Source organism: Asterias amurensis, chromosome 2 (assembly GCF_032118995.1).
Source record: "Asterias amurensis chromosome 2, ASM3211899v1".
Classification (NCBI taxonomy): domain Eukaryota; kingdom Metazoa; phylum Echinodermata; class Asteroidea; order Forcipulatida; family Asteriidae; genus Asterias; species Asterias amurensis.
In genome coordinates, this window is record NC_092649.1 from 20,951,167 (window position 1) to 20,971,997 (window position 20,831).

Genomic DNA, 20,831 nt, shown 5'->3' on the forward strand with positions numbered 1-20,831 from the left:
TCATACATCATCAATTTTGTGATAAAATGTGTGCTCTGAAACAAAGTTCAAACTTTTAACAGAAGCGATCTTTATCAGCTCCTAGCTAAAGACACCGTTAATAAGATTTTATTAACATGATTAATGGTGTTTTCAAACAGCTTTTAGTTGACAGGGGTCGAAATTAAGTGTATTTCCATGGTAGTCAGCAGGGCTAGTGACCAATAATTTTTAGTAGCCCTGATTAGATTTTGGTAGCCCGAAAGACACATTATGTCTCGCGTCACGGCTCAAACTTTACAATACACCAATAACATAGTTCTTTATTGTTTGTGATGATGATTTTTGCATTATTTTTCCACTAGCCCGTCGGGCTATCAAACTGGAAAAATGAGTAGCCCGGCTGTAAATCTGGTAGTCCCGGGCTAGCGGGCTAGTAGCAATTTCGACCCCTGGTTGAAGATACGAGTGTAACTAAGGGGCTTAGGCTTGGCTTTAACACAAATTCTCCGAACTAAAAAAAAAAGAGATACATTACAAGAGATACATTACAAGAGGTACATCACCATTTTTGTGATAAAATGCATGCACTAAAACAAAGTTCAAAGTTAACAGAAGCGATCTTTGATAAGCTCTCAGCCAAAGACACTGTTAATAAGATTTTAATAAGAAATGTACCATGAATTTATTGAGCTGTTTGGTGTTTTCTTTTTCAGTTCCACAGAAAAACAGATCAGGGGCTGGTTCAAACACATGCGGACTTCGGTAGGAAAACTGTACAAGACCAAGTCAGGCCAGGTTACCCAACCTCTCACAGCAAGGAAGAAATGGCAACTGCAGAATTTCGCCTTCATGAAGGTCCACATTGTCCCACGCACATATACTGTAGAGACCACACCGGTAAAGATTTTCTAAAGAGTTATTACATGGATCACATTTATAGTTTTTAAAAGCAGGAGACAAGACTATGCGCACATGGTTTTTCCACACGACATATGTATGTGTGTGTGTTCTTTTGCAACAAATAATATGGCAGTTCGACCATGGTCCGACGACGACGACCCATCGCGCTTGTGGAATTACTCTAAGGAATGCCACAAAAATATCTTGAAAATGAGGATGCACAACACATTGTTACAATGTAAGAATTGTGGCCTATGTTTCTGTGAATGTTTTGTCTACGCTGCAATTTTTTATTTTTTTTACTTTAAAGCCCTTTTAATGTTTGTAATGCTGGTCCGAAATCTGGACAACATTTTTTCGTTTTTTTTTTTAATAATTCTTTTAGGGTGCACACTTTTTCTAAGAATCACATGATTTTGCTTGATTTTGCTTGATTTTGCTTCAGCTTGATTCCTCTTTTTCATTCCTCAAAGCTGGCAGGTATGCCAACCCATAGCCAGAGAGTGCTATCCTACATTAGTGACAAAATACATGCACTGAAACAATGTTCTAACTTAATAGATGCAATCTAAGCTCCTAAACAAAGACACTGTTACATGTAATAAGACTTTATTAATGCTATCTTTTCGAACAGCTCTTAATTGAAGATAAAGCGTAAATAAGGGGTTTGGGCTTGGCTTTACCACCATTCAACACTAAAAGGGAAAGGTGTGGTTGGTCGTACATCACAAATGCGTGCACTGAAAGAAAGTTCAGACCTTATTGATGCAATCTTTGATAAGCTCCTTGCCAAAGACTCTGTAACTGAAGGTGCTTTTGCTCGGTTTTACCACCAATCAAAACCAAAAAGAGATACTTTCTAAAATTGGTGATGCACAATGAAATATTTCTTTGTGCACCATCCATCCTTCTTTATGCTGTCTTTGAGCAGCCCTTAGACACACGTGTAGACACTGTAACGACGGGATTGGACATCATAACTAAAAAAGAGGAGAAGCGCAGCATGCATCAACAATTTCATGATAAAATGCTATTGCCGGCATAATGAAGTGACTGGTGAGATGTTTAATGAACGATTCGATGCTGATGTTGACGTGGGGAAGAGACGCCTGAAGACTTCTATAAAGTAGTAAATCTTACTCAGAAACAGTGAGAAAAACAATTGACTAAAAGTAATTAGAATCGATTAAGCTTATGGGCAAAGGGCTTTTCAAGTTGCATCCCCTGAACGCTGGAATTCACTCCCTAAAAGCATAAAATATAGCTCCTCTCTAGAAGAGTTTCCAAAAGTCTAATTTGGAGACTCATCTTTTTGGTTAAGTAAGTTGTATTGTTCATTGTATGCATTTTGTAGTTCTTTCTGTATTTTGTGTAAATGTTGTATTCAATAGTTCCGGTTTCATTCTTTCACTTTCCAAAAGCACTGTGGGACTGTAATTTTGCGCTATTAGAAACTGTGCATGATATTTATAGTTATTACTATTATTGTTTATTATTACTGTTCATCTCAGTCCAGTTTCTATCCTGGATATAATACAATGTGCCCACTATTTTCTGCAGCAAGAAACTTTCTGCTGGTGGCCACCATGATCGTTCAGTGTGTGCAAAGTAATGCTAGAGCACAAGCAGCCAAATCAAAAGTGGACAGCTTATCGAGTGAGGATGTGGCCACCACGAACATTCAGTGTGCGCAAAGTAATGCTAGAGCACAAGCAGCCAAATCAAAAGTGGACAGCTTATCGAGTGAGGATGTGGCCACCACAAACACTCAGTGTGCGCAAAGTAATGCTAGAGCACAAGCAACCGAACCAAAAGTAGACAGCTTATCGAGTGAGGATGTGGCCACCACGAACACTCAGTGTGCGCAAAGTAATGCTAGAGCACAAGCAGCCAAACCAAAAGTGGACAGCTTATCGAGTGAGGATGTGGCCACCACGAACATTCAGTGTGCGCAAAGTAATGCTAGAGCACAAGCAGCCAAATCAAAAGTGGACAGCTTATCGAGTGAGGATGTGGCCACCACAAACACTCAGTGTGCGCAAAGTAATGCTAGAGCACAAGCAACCGAACCAAAAGTAGACAGCTTATCGAGTGAGGATGTGGCCACCACGAACACTCAGTGTGCGCAAAGTAATGCTAGAGCACAAGCAGCCAAACCAAAAGTGGACAGCTTATCGAGTGAGGATGTGGCCACCACGAACATTCAGTGTGCGCAAAGTAATGCTAGAGCACAAGCAGCCAAATCAAAGGTGGACAGCTTATCGAGTGAGGATGTGGCCACCACAAACACTCAGTGTGCGCAAAGTAATGCTAGAGCACAAGCAACTGAACCAAAAGTAGACAGCTTATCGAGTGAGGATGTGGCCACCACGAACACTCAGTGTGCGCAAAGTAATGCTAGAGCACAAGCAACCGAACCAAAAGTAGACAGCTTATCGAGTGAGGATGTGGCCACCACGAACACTCAGTGTGCGCAAAGTAATGCTAGAGCACAAGCAACCAAACCAAAAGTGGACAGCTTATCGAGTGAGGGTGTGGCCACCACGAACATTCAGTGTGCGCAAAGTAATGCTAGAGCACAAGCAACCAAACCAAAAGTGGACAGCTAATCGAGTGAGGGTGTGGCCACCACGAACATTCAGTGTGCGCAAAGTAATGCTAGAGCACAAGCAGCCAAACCAAAAGTGGACAGCTATTCGAGCGAGGATGTGGCCACCACGAACACTCAGTGTGTGCAAAGTAATGCTAGAGCACAAGCAACCAAACCAAAAGTGGACAGCTTATCGAGTGAGGGTGTGGCCACCAAGAACATTCAGTGTGTGCAAAGTAATGCTAGAGCACAAGCAGCCAAACCAAAAGTGGACAGCTTATCGAGTGAGGGTGTGGCCACCACGAACATTCAGTGTGCGCAAAGTATTGCTAGAGCACAAGCAGCCAAACCAAAAGTGGACAGCTTATCGAGTGAGGGTGCGGCCACCACGAACATTCAGTGTGCGCTTAGTAATGCTAGAGCACAAGCAGCCAAACCAAAAGTGGACAGCTTATCGAGTGAGGGTGTGGCCACAACGAACATTCACTGCGCACAAAGTAATGCTAGAGCACAAGCAACCGAATCAAAAGTGGACAGCTTATCGAGTGAGGGTGTGGCCACCACGAATATTCAGTGTGCGCAAAGTAATGGTAGAGCACAAACAACCAAACCAAAAGTGGACAGCTTATCGAGTGAGGGTGTGGCCACCACGAACATTCAGTGTGCACAAATTAATGCTAGAGCACAAGCAGCCAAACCAAAAGTGGACAGCTATTCGAGTGAGGATGTGGCCACCACGAACATTCAGTGTGCATAAAGTAATGCTAGAGCACAAGCAACCGAACCAAAAGTAGACAGCTTATCGAGTGAGGATGTGGCCACCACGAACACTCAGTGTGCGCAAAGTAATGCTAGAGCACAAGCAACCGAACCAAAAGTAGACAGCTTATCGAGTGAGGATGTGGCCACCACGAACACTCAGTGTGTGCAAAGTAATGCTAGAGCACAAGCAACCAAATCAAAAGTGGACAGCTTATCGAGTGAGGGTGTGGCCACCACGAATACTCACTGTGGGCAAAGTAATGCTAGATGAAAGAAGATTTGCCAGACAGCTTGGAGTGGCTGAGGGTACGGTTAGATACAACCTTCATAAACATCGTGAGTGTTTTTATGCTTCATGCTACAAGGATTGTATTTTTAAGAAAAACATGTGTATGCAATGGTATGCAATGGTTGTCTTTATCTTTTTGTCAATAGTATAATTAAAGGCATATAATACTAATCCTGAGCATGCTTGTGATAAGTGTTTTCATACAACTTCAGAATACATTTTCATTTGCAAAGATAAATTTGTTCAGTCTTTCAAACAAAATTGCCTGATTACTAAGTTTTTGTTTTCTTTCTTTTGTCTCCAGGGGGAGAAAGGTGGTCCTAGCACCAAATTGGCCGTACAGGTGTGCAATTTCACAGATTCCAATTCCGCTGATAAAACCGACATCATTTCTATGTTCCAAGCCACCGACTCATATGAGAATATTGTATGGACATGGTGTTTAGCCACTTCAGGGACGAGCTACTACAACTTCAGCAGACTTCACAAGTTAGGGTGGGTGGGGTTAAAGGAACACGTTGCCTTGGATCGGACGAGTTGGTCAAAACAAAAGCGTTTGTAACCGTTTTTTATATAATGCATATGGTTGGAAAGATGTTTTAAAAGTAGAATACAATGATCCACACAAGTTTGCCTCGAAATTGCGTGGTTTTCCTTCTACTGTGCGAACTAACACGGTCGGCCATTTATGGGAGTCAAAATTTTGACCCCCATAAATGGCCGACGTGTTAGTCGACGAGGTAAAAGGAAAACCACGCAATTTCGAGGCATGTTTGTGTGGATCATTGTATTCTACTTTTGCAACATCTTTCTACCCATATGCATTTTATAAAAAACGGTTACAAACGCTTGTCAAAGACCAACTCGACCGATCCAAGGCAATGTGTTCCTTTAACAAAATAGGTCAGGTTTTTTTTTTTGGCGACTATGAGTTATTGACAAAGGTTACGGGCCATATGGGTCCAAACTCAATTCGATTTTATTGAAATGTTGAAAATATGTGTAAGGAGAAAGATAGGGGAAACTTGAGAGAAAGAGATGACGAGTTGAATGACAGTTGGCAGGCACTATCTATTGAGGCCATGGAGAGTAAGAGGGAGTTGGTGTTACATACCCCTCCAAGCCCTCTCACCCAGTGGGAAAGTCCATTCACCCAAAATATGGAATGAGACTGGTGATAGCTATGTCGACAACCCCGACTGGTTCAAGAAACGTGAAGCAGTACAGGATCTTGCAGACAATCAGGAAGATCCTAGGAGGGGTGGAAACACCAAGGCAAATGGCCCATACAACCCCGACTGGTTCAAGAAATGCGAAGCAGACGAGTTGTACAGGATCTTGCACACAATCTGGAAGATCCTATGAAGGGTGGAAACACTAAGGCAAATGGCCCGTACAACCCCGACTGGTTCAAGAAATGCGAAGCAGACGAGTTGTACAGGATCTTGCACACAATCTGGAAGATCCTATGAAGGGTGGAAACACTAAGGCAAATGGCCCGTACAACCCCGACTGGTTCAAGAAACGCGAAGCAGACGAGTTGTACAGGATCTTGCAGACAATCTGGAAGATCCTATGAAGGGTGGAAACACCAAGGCAAATGGCCCGTACAACCCCGACTGGTTCAAGAAACGCGAAGCAGACGAGTTGTACAGGATCTTGCAGACAATCTGGAAGATCCTATGAAGAGTGGAAACACCAAGGCAAATGGCCCATACAACCCCGACTGGTTCAAGAAATGCGAAGCAGACGAGTTGTACAGGATCTTGCAGACAATCTGGAAGATCCTATGAAGGGTGGAAACACCAAGGCAAATGGCCCGTACAACCCCGACTGGTTCAAGAAATGCGAAGCAGACGAGTTGTACAGGATCTTGCACACAATCTGGAAGATCCTAGGAGGGGTGGAAAATGGGAAAAAGGTCAATGGCCCGTACCACCACTCAAAAGCTTGTGAGTCAATCTTGCCAATTATATACATCTTACATATAGCTCCACCTGTACTTCACATTATGTAGAGCTGGTTGTTACATTTTATTGAAATGTCGAAAATATGTACAAGGAGAAAGATAGGGGAAACCTAGGAGAAAGAGATGACGAGTTGAATGACAGTTGGCAGGCTCTATCTATTGAGGCCTAGGAGAGTGAGAGGGAGTTGAAGGAGGCCGTGAAAAACCAAAAATATGAAGAGAAGCTGCTCCAAGGTTTCTAATAAGGTCAGGTTGGGTCAGAGAGAAACAGATGACTTGTGTTCATATTCTGCATGTGCAGTGGCAGTTATGAAGAGTGTTGTAGAGATGAAGTTGAATGGGTTCAGTGTGATGTGTGTGGGAGTGAAGAGTATAATAGTGGATGGTTCCACAAAAATTGTGTAGGACATGACAAACTCGCGTTTTGAATGTCCCGTCTGTAAGGGTGAGGTTTAAAATGTACAGGATGTCATCATGAAGCAGGAGGTGATTGTAAGCAGACATAGGGAAATGGTAAGTGGCCTGAAAAAACAAGCGGATGTATCAAAAAAGCGAGCTTAATAAAGTACATGGGGAAGTCCTGTCAAAAATGGGACCACTGGATGAGAAAATGGGGATATTCTTGAAAACAAACTAGGTATCAAGAAGCAAGCATACCATTCACAATGTTTTGTGGGAAACCACTGCAAGGTCATCTTGGAGCAGTCTGACAAGATATTAGAAGTGCTTGATGGCTTTCAAGAGCAGGCCGTTTACAATGACGTTTTTTCTAGGTTCAGGGACATACCGAATCACAGGCAAGACAGGGTCTTTGTCTCTTGCAGAGGTGGAAGACTTGTGTACGAAGTGCTGGGAGTTGGAATGGTGGTTTCCGGAGACTTTTCCAAATGAACGGATTCCAAAAAAATTGCATTTCCTTCTATGCCATGTTCCCGAGTGTGCCATTTTATGGAACACTGTGGGCCTCCTGAGTGAACAGGGTACAGAGTCTGCATGCCCAACTCAATGCAGATGAGTGCATCTTTGCCTCTGTGAGAGATGATACAACAAGGGTCAAATTGATGTTTAAACACCATGGGCAAAGAATGCTAGCTAATAAGCAACATCTCAAACAGTTCAACGTGTATGTACAAAAGAGAATTGCTCAGGGAGGTTCCAGACTATTGAGAGCGTAAGAAGATGCCAGAAATGCCACAACAAGGCATATTGAGACAATTATTGTTTCCTGTATTTATATTTTATTTGTACAGGTGGAGCTTTATGTAACAGTATTTGATTATATTGTTTTATGCATTCATTAATTTTTGCATGCAGACAAATTGGATAGCTTTTACATTTATTTTTAAACTCAGTGTTTATAGTCTGAAATTGCCAGTATGTTTATTATGTCGATACTTTGGAGTGAGAAACTCTGAATATGCCAAAGATCTGTTGTACATTTTTTGTTCGATCAAAAAAATGAAATATTTATGATTGATTCAATGTTAATATGAAGTTCAAGTATTTATAAGTACGAGAAGATCGCAAATGCAGAGTGGCCAGAAGTAATACTGGCAATGAAGGAGGAGCTACCCAACATCTGCTGTCAGGTTGACCTTGAGGAGACCATCCCAGCCAGTTAAATATGGCTTTAGCAGACTCAAGCTGCTCAAGACAGTACAGCCAAGATTAAGAGATGGCCCTGTTACAGGTCAGTTGACTATCATGCTATACACTCACTCCATTGAGAAGTTTGACCCCATGCGCTTTTCAGCACACAAGATTGAGGGATGACCTCAGTTACTGATCAACTGATCCAAACATGCAAAGTGGTCAGAAATAATCCTGACAATAAAGGAGGAGCTGCCCAATATATGCTGTCAGGTTAACCTTAAGGAAACTGTCCCAGCCAGTTCGGCTGATGCAGAACGTAGCTTTAACAGACTCAAAGTGCTCAAGATAGTACAGTGAACACGATTGAGAGATGGCTCTGTTACAGATCAGCTGACTGTCAAGCTGCACACCGGCTACATTGAGACGTTCAACCTCATGCCCGCAATAGATTTGTGGGTAAATGCAGGAGTACGAGCACGGCGCATTGCTGGGTCAAAAAAAGGATGAAGACAGGTCACAGAAGAATATCGAATGGCAGCGGGCTGGAATGGCAATAGGGCTGCTTGGGCTCATGCGTGTAAGATTGAGTATGGCTGGCAATAGAGAATTCTGTCATAATTTAACTGACTACATTCAGGGATTCGAGTCATTTTAAAGTTTGCCTTGGCACAGTAAGTTAGTTGAGGCAGGCTTATGCAAGTGAAAAAAGAAGAGAGGCAAATCGCAAGACAAAGACAGAAATACAAGTAGAGGCTAAAACAAAAAGCAGAAAAACTGAAACAACTTCAACAAAGCCTACGTATTTGTCTGAGACTCGTCGGGAATGTTGTTTGAAATCTACATCAATAAGTTGAGTAAATTGTGACCTTTTAGGCCTACCCAGATCTCATAACTCAATATGCTCCTTCACGCAGTAACCTTAGATCAGCTGATCAATGTCTCCTCGTAGAACACATGGCAAAGAACACATGGAGAGCACGATCTTTCTTGGTTACTGTGTGGAAGGTCTGGAATAGTCTTCGTTACCACATCAGGACTGCTAATACGACATCTTCTTTTATAACTGCCCTCAAAACTCACCTCTTTGAAGTTAAATGTTCACTCAGCAATTCTCAACACACTTCTCTCTATTCCTGTTTTTTAACTGTTAATTTGTATCATAAGTGAGCACCATGAGCGAGCGCCATGAGTACCTTGGGTGGCAGATACCAACGCTTTATAAGACTCCATTATTACTATGATTACCCATGGGGGTGTCAGATGGAATTCAGTATTGCTCCATTCAGCCCTTTTCTCTCTTTCCCTTCACACCAAATGTTTCAAGGAAAATATTCATTTATAACAAATATAAATTTTAAATCCATAACTTATAAATTGCACACACACCGGTGGACTGAAAGGGGCGCATAAATTGTACAATGTAATTTGTAACAATAGTACATAAATCCACTTGTAGATATTGACACATACACATACTAGATAAGGAGGGAATTCAGTTAACAATGTAATGCAAAAAGGAAAGTTACGAACAAAATAAAACAAAACATAAAACACAACATAATGGCAGTGAGCACTTGAATACATGTAGGCCTACCATGTCACTTGAATACCATGGGCTGTAAATATTGAATTATCACAAATAAAGATGTCATAATTCATTTCATTTTAATGGTTTACATGGAATGCTTTGATATTTCGAAGGATTAGAGTTGGTTTGAAAGTGTCTTTGAATATTTGATTTTAAAATTCAGGAAAAACCTTATTTAAAACCTGGGGCTTTGGACAAACATAAACCTGATTCTTTCGAACAAACTATTTTGAAGGAAATACTTGAGCAAAATTGTTTTTTTAAAAGATGTTATGTACAAACCAGCACGACCAATGGGTCTATTTCAAATTCAACAAGCAAGTTGTTTTTAAATTTCCTTGAATATAAAAAACACAACTTTGAAAAACAGGTCTTGGTTTGGTTTATTTACATTTATGCAGCATTCAAAGTGCATGTTTTTTACAACTAATTTTGATCAATTGGCAATTGATACACCGCTGTACACATTGCATTTTCAGCAACCAACAAAACCTTAAAATGGACTTTAAATTCAGCATTTAATGAATGCATTGTCCAAACATATTTCAGGTTAATGACAAAAATCTGGAAAGTTTTAGGAACAACTATACATAAACAGTAAACTTGAGGGTAAATCTCTTTTGCCTGAGTGACCACAACGGCTCTTTTCAGAGCAAACACTCCCACAAAGAGATTTACTAATAGTTGTACCTCCCAGTTTACTATTTATTTATAGTTTCTTCCTTTTTATCCACACCATGGAGAGCTTCAAACAGTACTAGGAAAGTACTTGTCAACGGAACGAGCTAACCTGACCAGTTTACAGCATTCCAAACCTTGTTGGAGGCAGTCCAACATCGTTGTCCTATCACCCTGCTCAGGGTGCTCCCTCCACCATCTCGTCAAGACAGCCAATGTCTTGTCAGACGTTGTACCTTGACACTCCTCTAAACTCTTGATGTCTGACTCTAAGGTTGGGCATTCTGTCATCGGCAACAGGCGGGCAATCTTCTTCCATTCGGTTGTCTGCGCAATCAGCTTAGCCACGGTTTGTAGTGACTCGGTGGGAATTGAACCTGGAACATGAAGTGGATCGTCCATTTAACTAGGTGTTTTTTTTCCACTCTTATTTACGGTACTATTCCCTGAAACCTACAGTTCCTTTGACCAGCAGCTGATTTCACAAAACACTAGGACTAATCCTATCTTGAGTTAGGCGTCCTAACTTAGAATGGGTTCAATGCGTCCTAATATCGATGGTAACGGAACTTAACTTGTTGTAATTCCTAAGATTAATCCTTTGTTTGCTGAAATCGACGGCTATTTTATTTGATCCACCCCTGCACTAACTTATCCTGCACAGCAAAAGGGCACCATTTGCAGTACCAGCGAAGACAAAATAAAAATATTAAACGTAAATAATGAACAGTTAAAGGTAGTGGACACTACTGGTAATTACTCAAAATAATTATCAGCAAAAAACCTTACTTGGTAACGAGTAATGGGGAGAGATGGATAGTATAAAACATTGTGAGAAACGGCTCCCTCTGCAGTGACTCAGTTTTCGAAAGTAGTTTTCCCAATTTTGATTTCGAGACCTCAAGTTTAGAACTTGAGGTCTTGAAATCAATCATCTAAAAGCACACAACTTCGTGTGACAAGGGCGTTTTTTTTCTTTCATAGTTATCTCGCAACTCAGACAACCAATCGAGCTCAAATTTTCACAGGTTTGTCATGTTATGCATATGTTGATATACAGCAAGTGAGAAGACTGGTCTTTGACAATTACCAATAGTGTCAAAGATCAGGCCTGATAGTATGGAGGACACAGAAGCCATGCCCTAGTTTGTCTTGGTGGGTAAATAATCTGGAAGATACAAAGGCTATAAATGTATAAATACTTACTAGTAGCACTGTCAGTTTGTGAGGATTGACGACTGGCCCACTGTAACGCATGTTGCTTCTCCTGCCCACCCTTGTGCACTGAAACAACACGGCACAAAACAATATTGATTAGGATAACAAAACAATTTAAGAAACCTACGTATCTTCAGGACTGGAAGTACACATTATGTTGCCCTGGGGCCGATTTCACGAAGAGCCAATATTGATTTTAACTGCAAATCAATTGCAGTTGCTTAGTAAAGTGTGATGCTGGTCACAACATGAATCACTATGTAATAGTGAAAATTGGTCTTGCGATGAACTTTATTGCATTGTGAAATCGGCCCCTGGCCTTGGCCATGGTGCCTCTTCCCAAAAAGTTCCCATAGATTTAATGCCCTTTGTAAACATGCCATCACTCTCCTGAAATTCCAGGCCTATATGACATTAGAAGAATGATGAAGATCAAATGATGAAATAAGCTCACTGATGCTTCTATAAAAAAAGAAATTACATGAAAAATTATATTTTATAAGTTGAGCGGTTTGGTGCATATTGAAGTGAAATGTCTTTTTAAATTATTTTATTTTATGACAGATTGCCCAACACCACAAGGCTGGATGGCCACTTCAAGGTGAGGGCTACGTTGAACTTATTTGGGCAATCGACCCAAATCAACTGTCACCAGGGGAATGCTGCAACCTACTCCTGTGTCTGAAACATGGTTACCCTCTTCACAGTCGGTCAGGATGTAGGCATTGTCATCCACTACATGTAGGAGCCTGGATGGTAGAGCAGAATGCACTACATGCACCCTTCCAACCTTTTTATGAAACATTTATGGTTAAAGGAACACGTTGCCTTGGATCGGTCGAGTTGGTCTTTGAAAAGCGTTTTGTGACCGTTTGTTATAAAATGCATATGGTTAGAAAGATGATTTAAAAGTAGAATACAATGATACACAAATACACAAATATGCCTCGAAATTGCACGGTTTTCTTTTTACCTCGTCCAATAAGACGGTCGACCATTTATGGGAGTCAAAATTTTGACTCCCATAAATGGCCGACCGTGATAGTTCGCGACGTAAAACGAAAACCGTGAAATTTTGAGTGATACTTGTGTGGATCATTATATTCTACTTTTAAAACATCTTTCTAACTGTATACATTTCATAACAAACGGTTTCAAACTCTTTTTATAGACCAACTCGTCCGATCCAAGGCAACGTGTTCCTTTAAGTGCCTCGCTCAAGAACACAACTGTCGTGACCAGGGCCCAATTTCATGGCCCTGCTTACCGCCGCTTTTCTACGCTAGCCTTGTAAGCGTAGAATGCCTAGTAACGTGGAGTACGCATGGGCAGAAGCCCAAATTCGCCGCTAACCTGTGAAATACGCTTGCCGTAAGCACAGAATTCCCTGCTTCCGTAAGGGCCGATTCTGTGCTTACGGTAAGCAGAGCCATGAAATTGGGCCCAGGTATTGAACCCACATTCTGCTGCTGACAACACCAGAGCTACATGTAGGGTTGAGTGCAAGGAGACATTACAAATGAATTAAAATAAGTGTACACATTTAAAACAATGTGTTCAACAACTTACAGTGGAAGGTGCAGTTGTTTGGAGAATCAAATATTAAGTTCCCTTTCCCTGATACTTGATACTGTGTTGGTGACAGAACAGTCTGGTTGTATTGCACTTCTGTTGAAAGGGAAAAATACATTACATTATTCACATTGTTTCATAATAATTCCAAATGGCAACACAGATAAGGAACTACTATAGATAATTTGCAATAGACGCCATCTTTACAGGCAATTTGCATTTTGGCTTCAGTCAAGTGCTCAGTTTATTTACGCAACCACGCTATTAACTAACCAATCAGGCAACGAGTTTTGTGAAATGTGCGCGTGCTGCACGCCATTCTTGAGCAAAATGCAAGGCTGTGTGTTCCAAATTGCCCACAAAGATGGCCGATTTACATCATGTGGGGACTATCTATAGAGTGACTTCATGAACTACCCCATATTTGTGGGCGTTTGAAAGTCAGCACGTGACAAGCGCATGCTTCAGATGTACTGTATACAAATACAAAGTATGTGCAAGGTTTTGCGTACTTTCAGTTTAAAAACTCGCCTGTTTCTTCTTTAAATGCTTACAGATAAGACCCCCCATGTTTTTGCTAAACATGTAAAAAACCAAGCACAATAAAAAGCTCTAGAAACAGCACAAGAGCTAAAAGTTAACCCCAAATCGTTTATAATTAACCCAGTCAGTTTCTTAGGCATGATATTTTGTCCTAAAAGCAGGAACAATTCATTGGGTACAAGAGGTGACATACACGCAAACATAGTGTAAGCTTAAAGGCCCGGTCCCAGTGCAACGATAACGAGAACGATAACGACGCAAACAGAACGCAGTCCATTGGTTGAATAGGTGTGTGCGAATTCTGCAAGGAACAATTCAACCAGTAGAATGCGTTCTCTCTGCGTTGTGATCGTTATCGTTTTCGTTATCGCTGCAGTGTGACTCGGCCTTTACAAAGGCAAACAAATCAAAAATCAAACTGCATGTTTATACCTTGTTGAATATTTGTTGACATCTTCTGTCTCTTCATCCTTAACGTTTGGTCCTCCTCTATTTGCTCATCACATGACGTCTTCCTCTTACCGACCTCCCCTTCCACAGGTTTATTTGATGAACCAAATGGTTTACTGTTTGACGCAAGCCCACCCTGCAAAGTGGATGATGCACTAGCACACTGATGATATATTGCACTTGGAGATTCTTCATGGTGGCCCATATAATTGTGACTTATTGCAGTCGGCTGGCAGCTTAACCCTGGTGATTCCTTAAGCTTCGGGTCTGATACAAACTTCAGCCCTGCAGAATCAATGGGTTTCGGATAATACTGACTGTTTGATAACGCTGTGGGATGCTCAGTAAGACTGAAGTTTGGTACCACTCGGCCCTGATCCGTTTCGTCGGTCCCAATACTTGATGGCAACTCGTCTCTGTGATATCTCATAATCGAACAATCAGATGAACTTATGGCAGTGTTAGAAAGATTTATTTGAGAATCAAACTCCTTTGTGGAACTCAAATCTCCACACTGCGTCTCCCTACGACTCTTTTCATAGTCAATATGATGCTGACAAGACCCGTCCCCATGAATGCTTGGGCTTTCGCAGTATCCCTCATCTTTTGGAGTGGGACTCAATGTTTTTTCTTGAGCTTTAGTGGCAGTAGTAGAAGTCAATGAGGGAAAACTTGCAGACAAAGCATTTTCAAATGGCTTTGTACCAATCTCTCCAGGAAATGAAGATTCAAGATTGTTATTACAGTTATTCAAAGTTCCCTTCTCGTTCTTCACTCTCTCATACATGAAACTCTCATCTTGACCAGGAACTGGCAGCGCGAGGCTACGATTCCCTCCAACATAGTCTTGCTGAGGGCCGAAGCAATCTGCTTCATCCATTGTCAGTATCCTCTCTCAGCTTCCTTCCTCTAGAATACCCTCTAAAAGGACGTCAAGCTTCCTGTAATATGAATAAAGTCATTTATTTGGCAAAGTAAGAAATATTAGCCAGATTTTCCTCAACACTTTTTAACAGGGTACACTTACAGTCTTGTAGCCACAGTGGGCGGGTTTGCCCAGGACAAGGGACTCACAATTTTTGCCCAGCACTTTGAGCAAAGGCGCCCTAACAGATTTCCCTTAGTAAATCAAAATATTGTCCACTGTGATCTGAGACACAAAATGATAAGGAGTATCAAAATGTCACAGCGAATGCCATTCAACTTATTGCATGGCCCTATTAACACAAACGGTTTGGAAACCTGGCATCATGCTTGAAGCTTGCAAATCAGCAATAGTGGCCCTGATTCTAAAAATGTATTTGTTGTCCACCACTGGGTCTTGCTACAACACTGTACTAGTTTCCCTGTACATTTTATGAAGTCAAATTTAATACTTTTTAAGCCCCTTTTAATACTTACCCTTAACAAAACTTATGACCCAAAATAAGTGAGCAAAAGCAGTGGAAACATTTACTTAAATACTTTATCCGGGAGCTATTACATCCAGCAATTTTTCATAGCAAATCATTTAGACTGAACTTAATGCTAATAACACTGAATGCTAATATTGAAGAGCAAATCGTGGTTTCTGAGTAGCAATTGAAACATTTTGTGTAGCATTTTTCTCTTTCAATTAAGTTCCTTTACCAGCAGATAGGAAAATTCATGGGGGAAGAGGACGACGAGAAAAACATTTCCGGTACTTCAAATTTGACCAGGAAGTTCATTGCAAATTGTGTACATGAACAAGGCCTTAGGAAATTCCTTGGAAAAGGCCCTCTGTTGTCCATGTTGTTTAAGGTCTGTGAAAAAGCAAGATGATGGCCGACGGTTTTGCGGCTTCGCGATAATTTTTATCACAAGGGAAAAAAAATAACTAAATGTAGTAAAAATTACCGAAACGTAACCTAAAACTTATGAAAATTATCGTTTTGCTAATACTCAACAGTTATGCACTTTTTGTGGATTTTGAGTTTATTTTGGAGATTTTGACTGCGAGTTGGCGGCACCAAGTGAGTTTACGGCAAGTAGTAGAACCTTAGATGGCCATGTACGGCACCGCGTATGGCCTTCAAGTTCTGGGATATAATTCTGTAAAAGCATTATTGTGCACGACACAGAGCGGGTATTCTGTCAACGTCAACACCATAGCACACCATAGCCAATGATTGATGGATATTAACGATGTGCCCTCGAGCCTCCAATCAAAGCCAGAAGTTTTCTTGACGTGTAACAAGAACATTTTTTAATTTGGCAGTGGTTAATTTTCATATCAGAAAGATTTACTTTCACTTAATTATAGTTGGATACCTATCTTTCTGAAATGATTAAATCAGTAAAATATAGTTAAGTTTTATTTGCCTAGTTGACTATATCAGTACAATTGAAACAGAGGTGATGGACCTAGTTTCGTAGGTGCGAGTAGTCCAGGCCCAGGGGTCGAAATTGCCACTGGCCCACTAGCCCGGGACTACCAGATTCACAGTCGGGCTACTGATTTTTCCAGTTTGAGAGGTCGTTCACACGCCGTACTAAAGTTGGTCTAAGTCCACTTAGACCGGTTCGGGTTCAACTTTTGTGCGTGTGAACGCAAATAAAGTTAGACCGGATCGGGTTTAAACCCCAAAACTTAAACCGTCCAGCGAGGCGGTCTAAGTCTAAACCGGTTCGGGTTTATCTTTTAACACTGCGTGTGGACAGAATGACATCCGGTTTTAACTCACAACGGACGACCCATTGTGCGGTTCAATGCACACGCCCGGGACCCGGAGTGCTTGTATACGGTTTCTGTTGCCTCTGATGCTGAAAAGCACTGAGTATTTATATTACTTTCTTGCCGCTTACCGAGTTGGCGAAACCCTCTCGATCGGTGTATGCAGTTTAACACAGGCCCACGCCCATGATTTATTAAATTCTGAAACAAAATTAAATTTTCCAAGCTTTTTTGTTGAGTGTCCTATAATAAATTGAAACTGCGTATTTTACGAGCGCAGCGAAGAAGCATATTTTGTAATGCTTCTCACATGTACAGCGCTGCCATCCCATAGTGATCACTCTCTGATATCCCATAGTTATCCATCACCGATCCCTTGGATGTGCCTTTCTATTGCTGTCACCGTTACTAGCGTGCTGTACTTTCAATCTAGGAGAATGAACTGCAGTGGGCGCGAGGCTGTGTGTAGGGGAAATTCCCTACGCCAGCAATATCACCCCGTTGTTGTTGGGAAGTTGGGAAAATACTGCAAAGTACATGTATTTACGTAACTTGCACGTGTGTAGTTGTGTTCACCAGCTTTTGAGAGATCGCAACTTCCAATCGATTGAAGTGCAAACTAAAAGTATTTAAATCGGAAACAGTGGTATAAAACAAAACACAAAAATGAAACGTGTTCTGTTTCATGGAATATGGACAATATTTTGGTGAGTTTTCTCGGCGGTTTGTATCAATATTTTGTTTGTTTAAAAAAAAAAATTTGAGCCGTGTTCATGTTTGTTTTAAGTGCCCGTGTACTCCCAACCGTAAAACTGTTGCCGCGTTCGATTGAGCCATTTGTATCCAATAATTATGCCCTGATGATCATCCATGGCATGGGGCACTCAGTATCTCGGCATACTCGGTGCGTGAATCTGATGAATAAAACCGGATGTTAGAGCAACGAGGTCGCGTCTACTTTGACCTCTTAAAACCGAAGATAAACCGGATCGGGTTTAACTCTGTGCTGTCTGAACGCAAGGGGGTTTTATTTTTACGACCACCCCCCGCTGCTCGTAAAAGTTAGACCTGTTCGGGTCTAAGTTAGTACGCTGTCTGAACATACCCTGATAGCCCAACGGGCTAGTGGAAAAATAATGCAAAAATCATCATCACAAACAATAAAGGAATGTGCTATGTTGTATTGTAAAGTTTGAGCCGTGACGCGAGACATAATGTGTCTTTCGGGCTACCAAAATCTCATCAGGGCTACTAACAATTATTGGTTACTAGCCCTGCTGACTACCATGAAAATATACTTAATTTCGACCCCTGAGGCCCATGGAGTGAATGTTGGGCAGAGGTTATAATTGGATTTTTGGTAGTGGGATGGATCTAGATTTAAACATGTCACAGAGAAACTGCTGTGCATTTTAGGATTAATTATAGAGTTGTTGAGACAACTTAAATTCTATCTTCTTTTTTTAAACATGTAAGGTATTGCTAATTCACCATTATTGTAAGTTTAACTTCAACTAAATTAAGTGTTCACACATCTGGTTGTGCGTATGGGACTGTGCGTTCGCGTGCGCATTATGCGTACGCTTACAAACTGTAAGCGTGCGCGTTTTCTTAACGCTTATAAATAAACCAATCAGCTCTCTGACTTAGGCAAGCTGGGTGCAGCGCGTACTTCTGCTAGGCTTAATAAGGGGGTGAAAACCAGAGCTCGGGGCTCAGTCGCTTCCAGACTAGAGATCGCCACTCAAGACCTCAAGAGCTCAAGACCATTCAAGACCTCAAGAACTCAAGACCATTCAAGAACACACACACGCAAATGATGCTACTCGCTCTATTTATTGGTGAATCTCATTAGATAATTACTACAACACGAGCAGCATGACATAGTTTCTTAGATCAAGTGTGGTATGGGGTAATGGTTACCAGGTGGGGGGATGGGGGTGGCAGTGGTCAGTACTGGGGGGCCTGAAGGTCATAGCTTAGGAATGCGAGCGGTGGTTTTAATGGAAATGGGGTGGCCAGAGGATATGGGCCACCTGTTGAGGTGTACAACTATTTGGGAATTCTAGAGATAAAATAGTGGGAAATCATCCATACATTATCTGGGACCAGAAAGGTTCAAAATCCCAAGGTATTCAAATGAAAAGAAACCATAATTATCGAAAGTGAACCAAATACAAGAAATAAAGTAGAATGAATTTGGAAATTTAAGTAAGCTTAATTAATTAAAGATAAAGACATTTTTTCGAGAAGAAAATTAAAATGACAGAGCAATATTTTTCAGAGAGTTTACTCATGTTTTACTCATTTCAACAACTACAGCCCCTCACATGCGAAACAAGTTACAAAGTAATTTTTTTTTTTTTTAAATTGAAGAAGGGATAACTTTCCGTATCACTAGATCATGCCACCACTTTTTTACCAAACAAAGAAAAAGGGATATTTCACTTCAGGTAAATTAGATCATGGCCCATTTTCATAGAGCTGCTAAAGCACAAAAATGTGCTTAGCATGAAATTTCTTCCTTGATAAAAACAGGATTACTAACCAAATTTCCGTTTGTTGCATAATGATTGTTACTGCAGCTGTTGTTTGATTATCCTGAAAACCATGCGGAAATTCGGTTGGTAATCCTGTTTTTATCAAGTCAAGGGAGTAATTTCATGCTAAGCAAATTTTTGTGCTTAGCAGCTCTATGAAATTGGGCCCCTGGTCCTTCTTCGATTATTTCATATCAAATGAAAAAGTAGTAACTGTTCTCTATGGCGATACTGAGACAGAAACTTGTCCATTCTACATCCATGATTCAATCATCATGGAGGAGTACATTGTAGGTAGGTGAAGGAAGAAATGAAATGATTCAATCAATCAAACCAATGAACAAGTGGTGGGCAGGATACAACGATTTGCCCTTATCAGTATCACACCTTGAAACAAAAACAATAACCCCAACCACGTAACCCCAACCACGCGCAGGATGAATTTGAAACTAGAAAGTGGAAACCACCCTTGGCCACCTGCCAAACCCGCATGTTGGCAACCATCTAGCTACACTGCCGGCTAAGCTTAGGACGACCACCACAAATGCAAACCACACACCGTAACCACGCGTAGATACATTGTGTGGGCCTAGGCCTCTCACGGCCACCCTGTCGTCTCTGCTGCATGCGGGAACAATGGCCGTCGTAAACACAGCCAGGCATGGAGCATTTCTCACGCTCAGGATGCTTTACACGGACCGCGACAAACGTCACCAAATCATGAAATTACAATTCACACTGGCACTCCTCCACAATTTCTATATCAGACCATCAGACAGACGGCATATTTTAAGTTAACGAAATGAAATGAAATGTTTGTAACTTACCGCTTTTTAACGCTAGAAATCCCAACGGTCTTCCACACCCGAACACACACAACCGAAAGAACCACACAAAATCCAGGGGACGCCAAAGCACACGACCGTTGCTGGACGAACTCCACTATTTTTAATAGTGCTCCTTCGAGGGGCACAGACTATTGGAGATAGCGCACTGTCTCGTAATCTCTTCAGACTGAGCGCCCAATCTGAAGAATGTGTAGCGCAAAGTTGAGATTTTGCTCAAAATAAGGAGTTGCAGTTATATTGGCCGGGTGCGGGGGTGCGTTCGTTCAGTAGAGCTTCCTGGGTCATGCCCCCGTTGGGTTCGAATAGCTTTGACGTACGTCATTCCAGGTCAGCGCACCCCCCCCCCCCCACACAGTGCCCTGCTTGTGGAGTGGGTCACTTGGGGTGAACGAGAGGGCGAGTGTGATCATTCGATTTAGCTCAGTGGCGGTTCCAACTTTCAGCTGTGTTCAGTTTTCCGAATGACCAAATACGGTAGCATGCGATGCCTGCGCGCAGCAAGCGAAAGTAGTCCATTTTTTAGTGCCGTGTTGAGTTATTATCCGTTACCGTCCGGTAGCTGTCATGGCGGCGTCCACGAGTCGGATCGAGTGCAACTAGCGGCAAACGCGTGG

At 41.6% G+C, this 20,831-nt stretch overlaps 1 protein-coding gene across 1 annotated transcript; it reads right to left on the reverse strand.

Annotated features, from left to right (window-relative positions):
* Positions 1-6,326: 6,326 nt before the first annotated feature.
* On the reverse strand, positions 6,327-20,241 carry LOC139934053 (uncharacterized). Its single transcript, XM_071928342.1, has 5 exons — positions 20,197-20,241; positions 14,117-15,075; positions 13,139-13,237; positions 11,558-11,635; positions 6,327-10,728 (listed from the first exon to the last, which is right to left on the reverse strand). Exons 2-5 carry the CDS (start codon positions 15,012-15,014, stop codon positions 10,421-10,423), a joined length of 1,383 nt encoding a protein of 460 aa, XP_071784443.1. The 5' UTR covers positions 15,015-15,075; positions 20,197-20,241; the 3' UTR covers positions 6,327-10,420.
* Positions 20,242-20,831: the final 590 nt, after the last annotated feature.

Bases quoted from the DNA above. Each gene is read 5' to 3' on its own strand.
- LOC139934053 (XM_071928342.1), bottom strand. From the start codon at position 15,014: ATGGATGAAGCAGATTGCTTCGGCCCTCAGCAAGACTATGTTGGAGGG. The intron at 11,636-13,138 runs GTAAGTTGTTGA...GTGTTGTTTCAG, and splicing joins AAACAACTGCACCTTCCACT to TGCACAAGGGTGGGCAGGAG. The intron at 10,729-11,557 runs GTAAGTATTTAT...TTCATGTTCCAG, and splicing joins ACAAACTGACAGTGCTACTA to GTTCAATTCCCACCGAGTCA.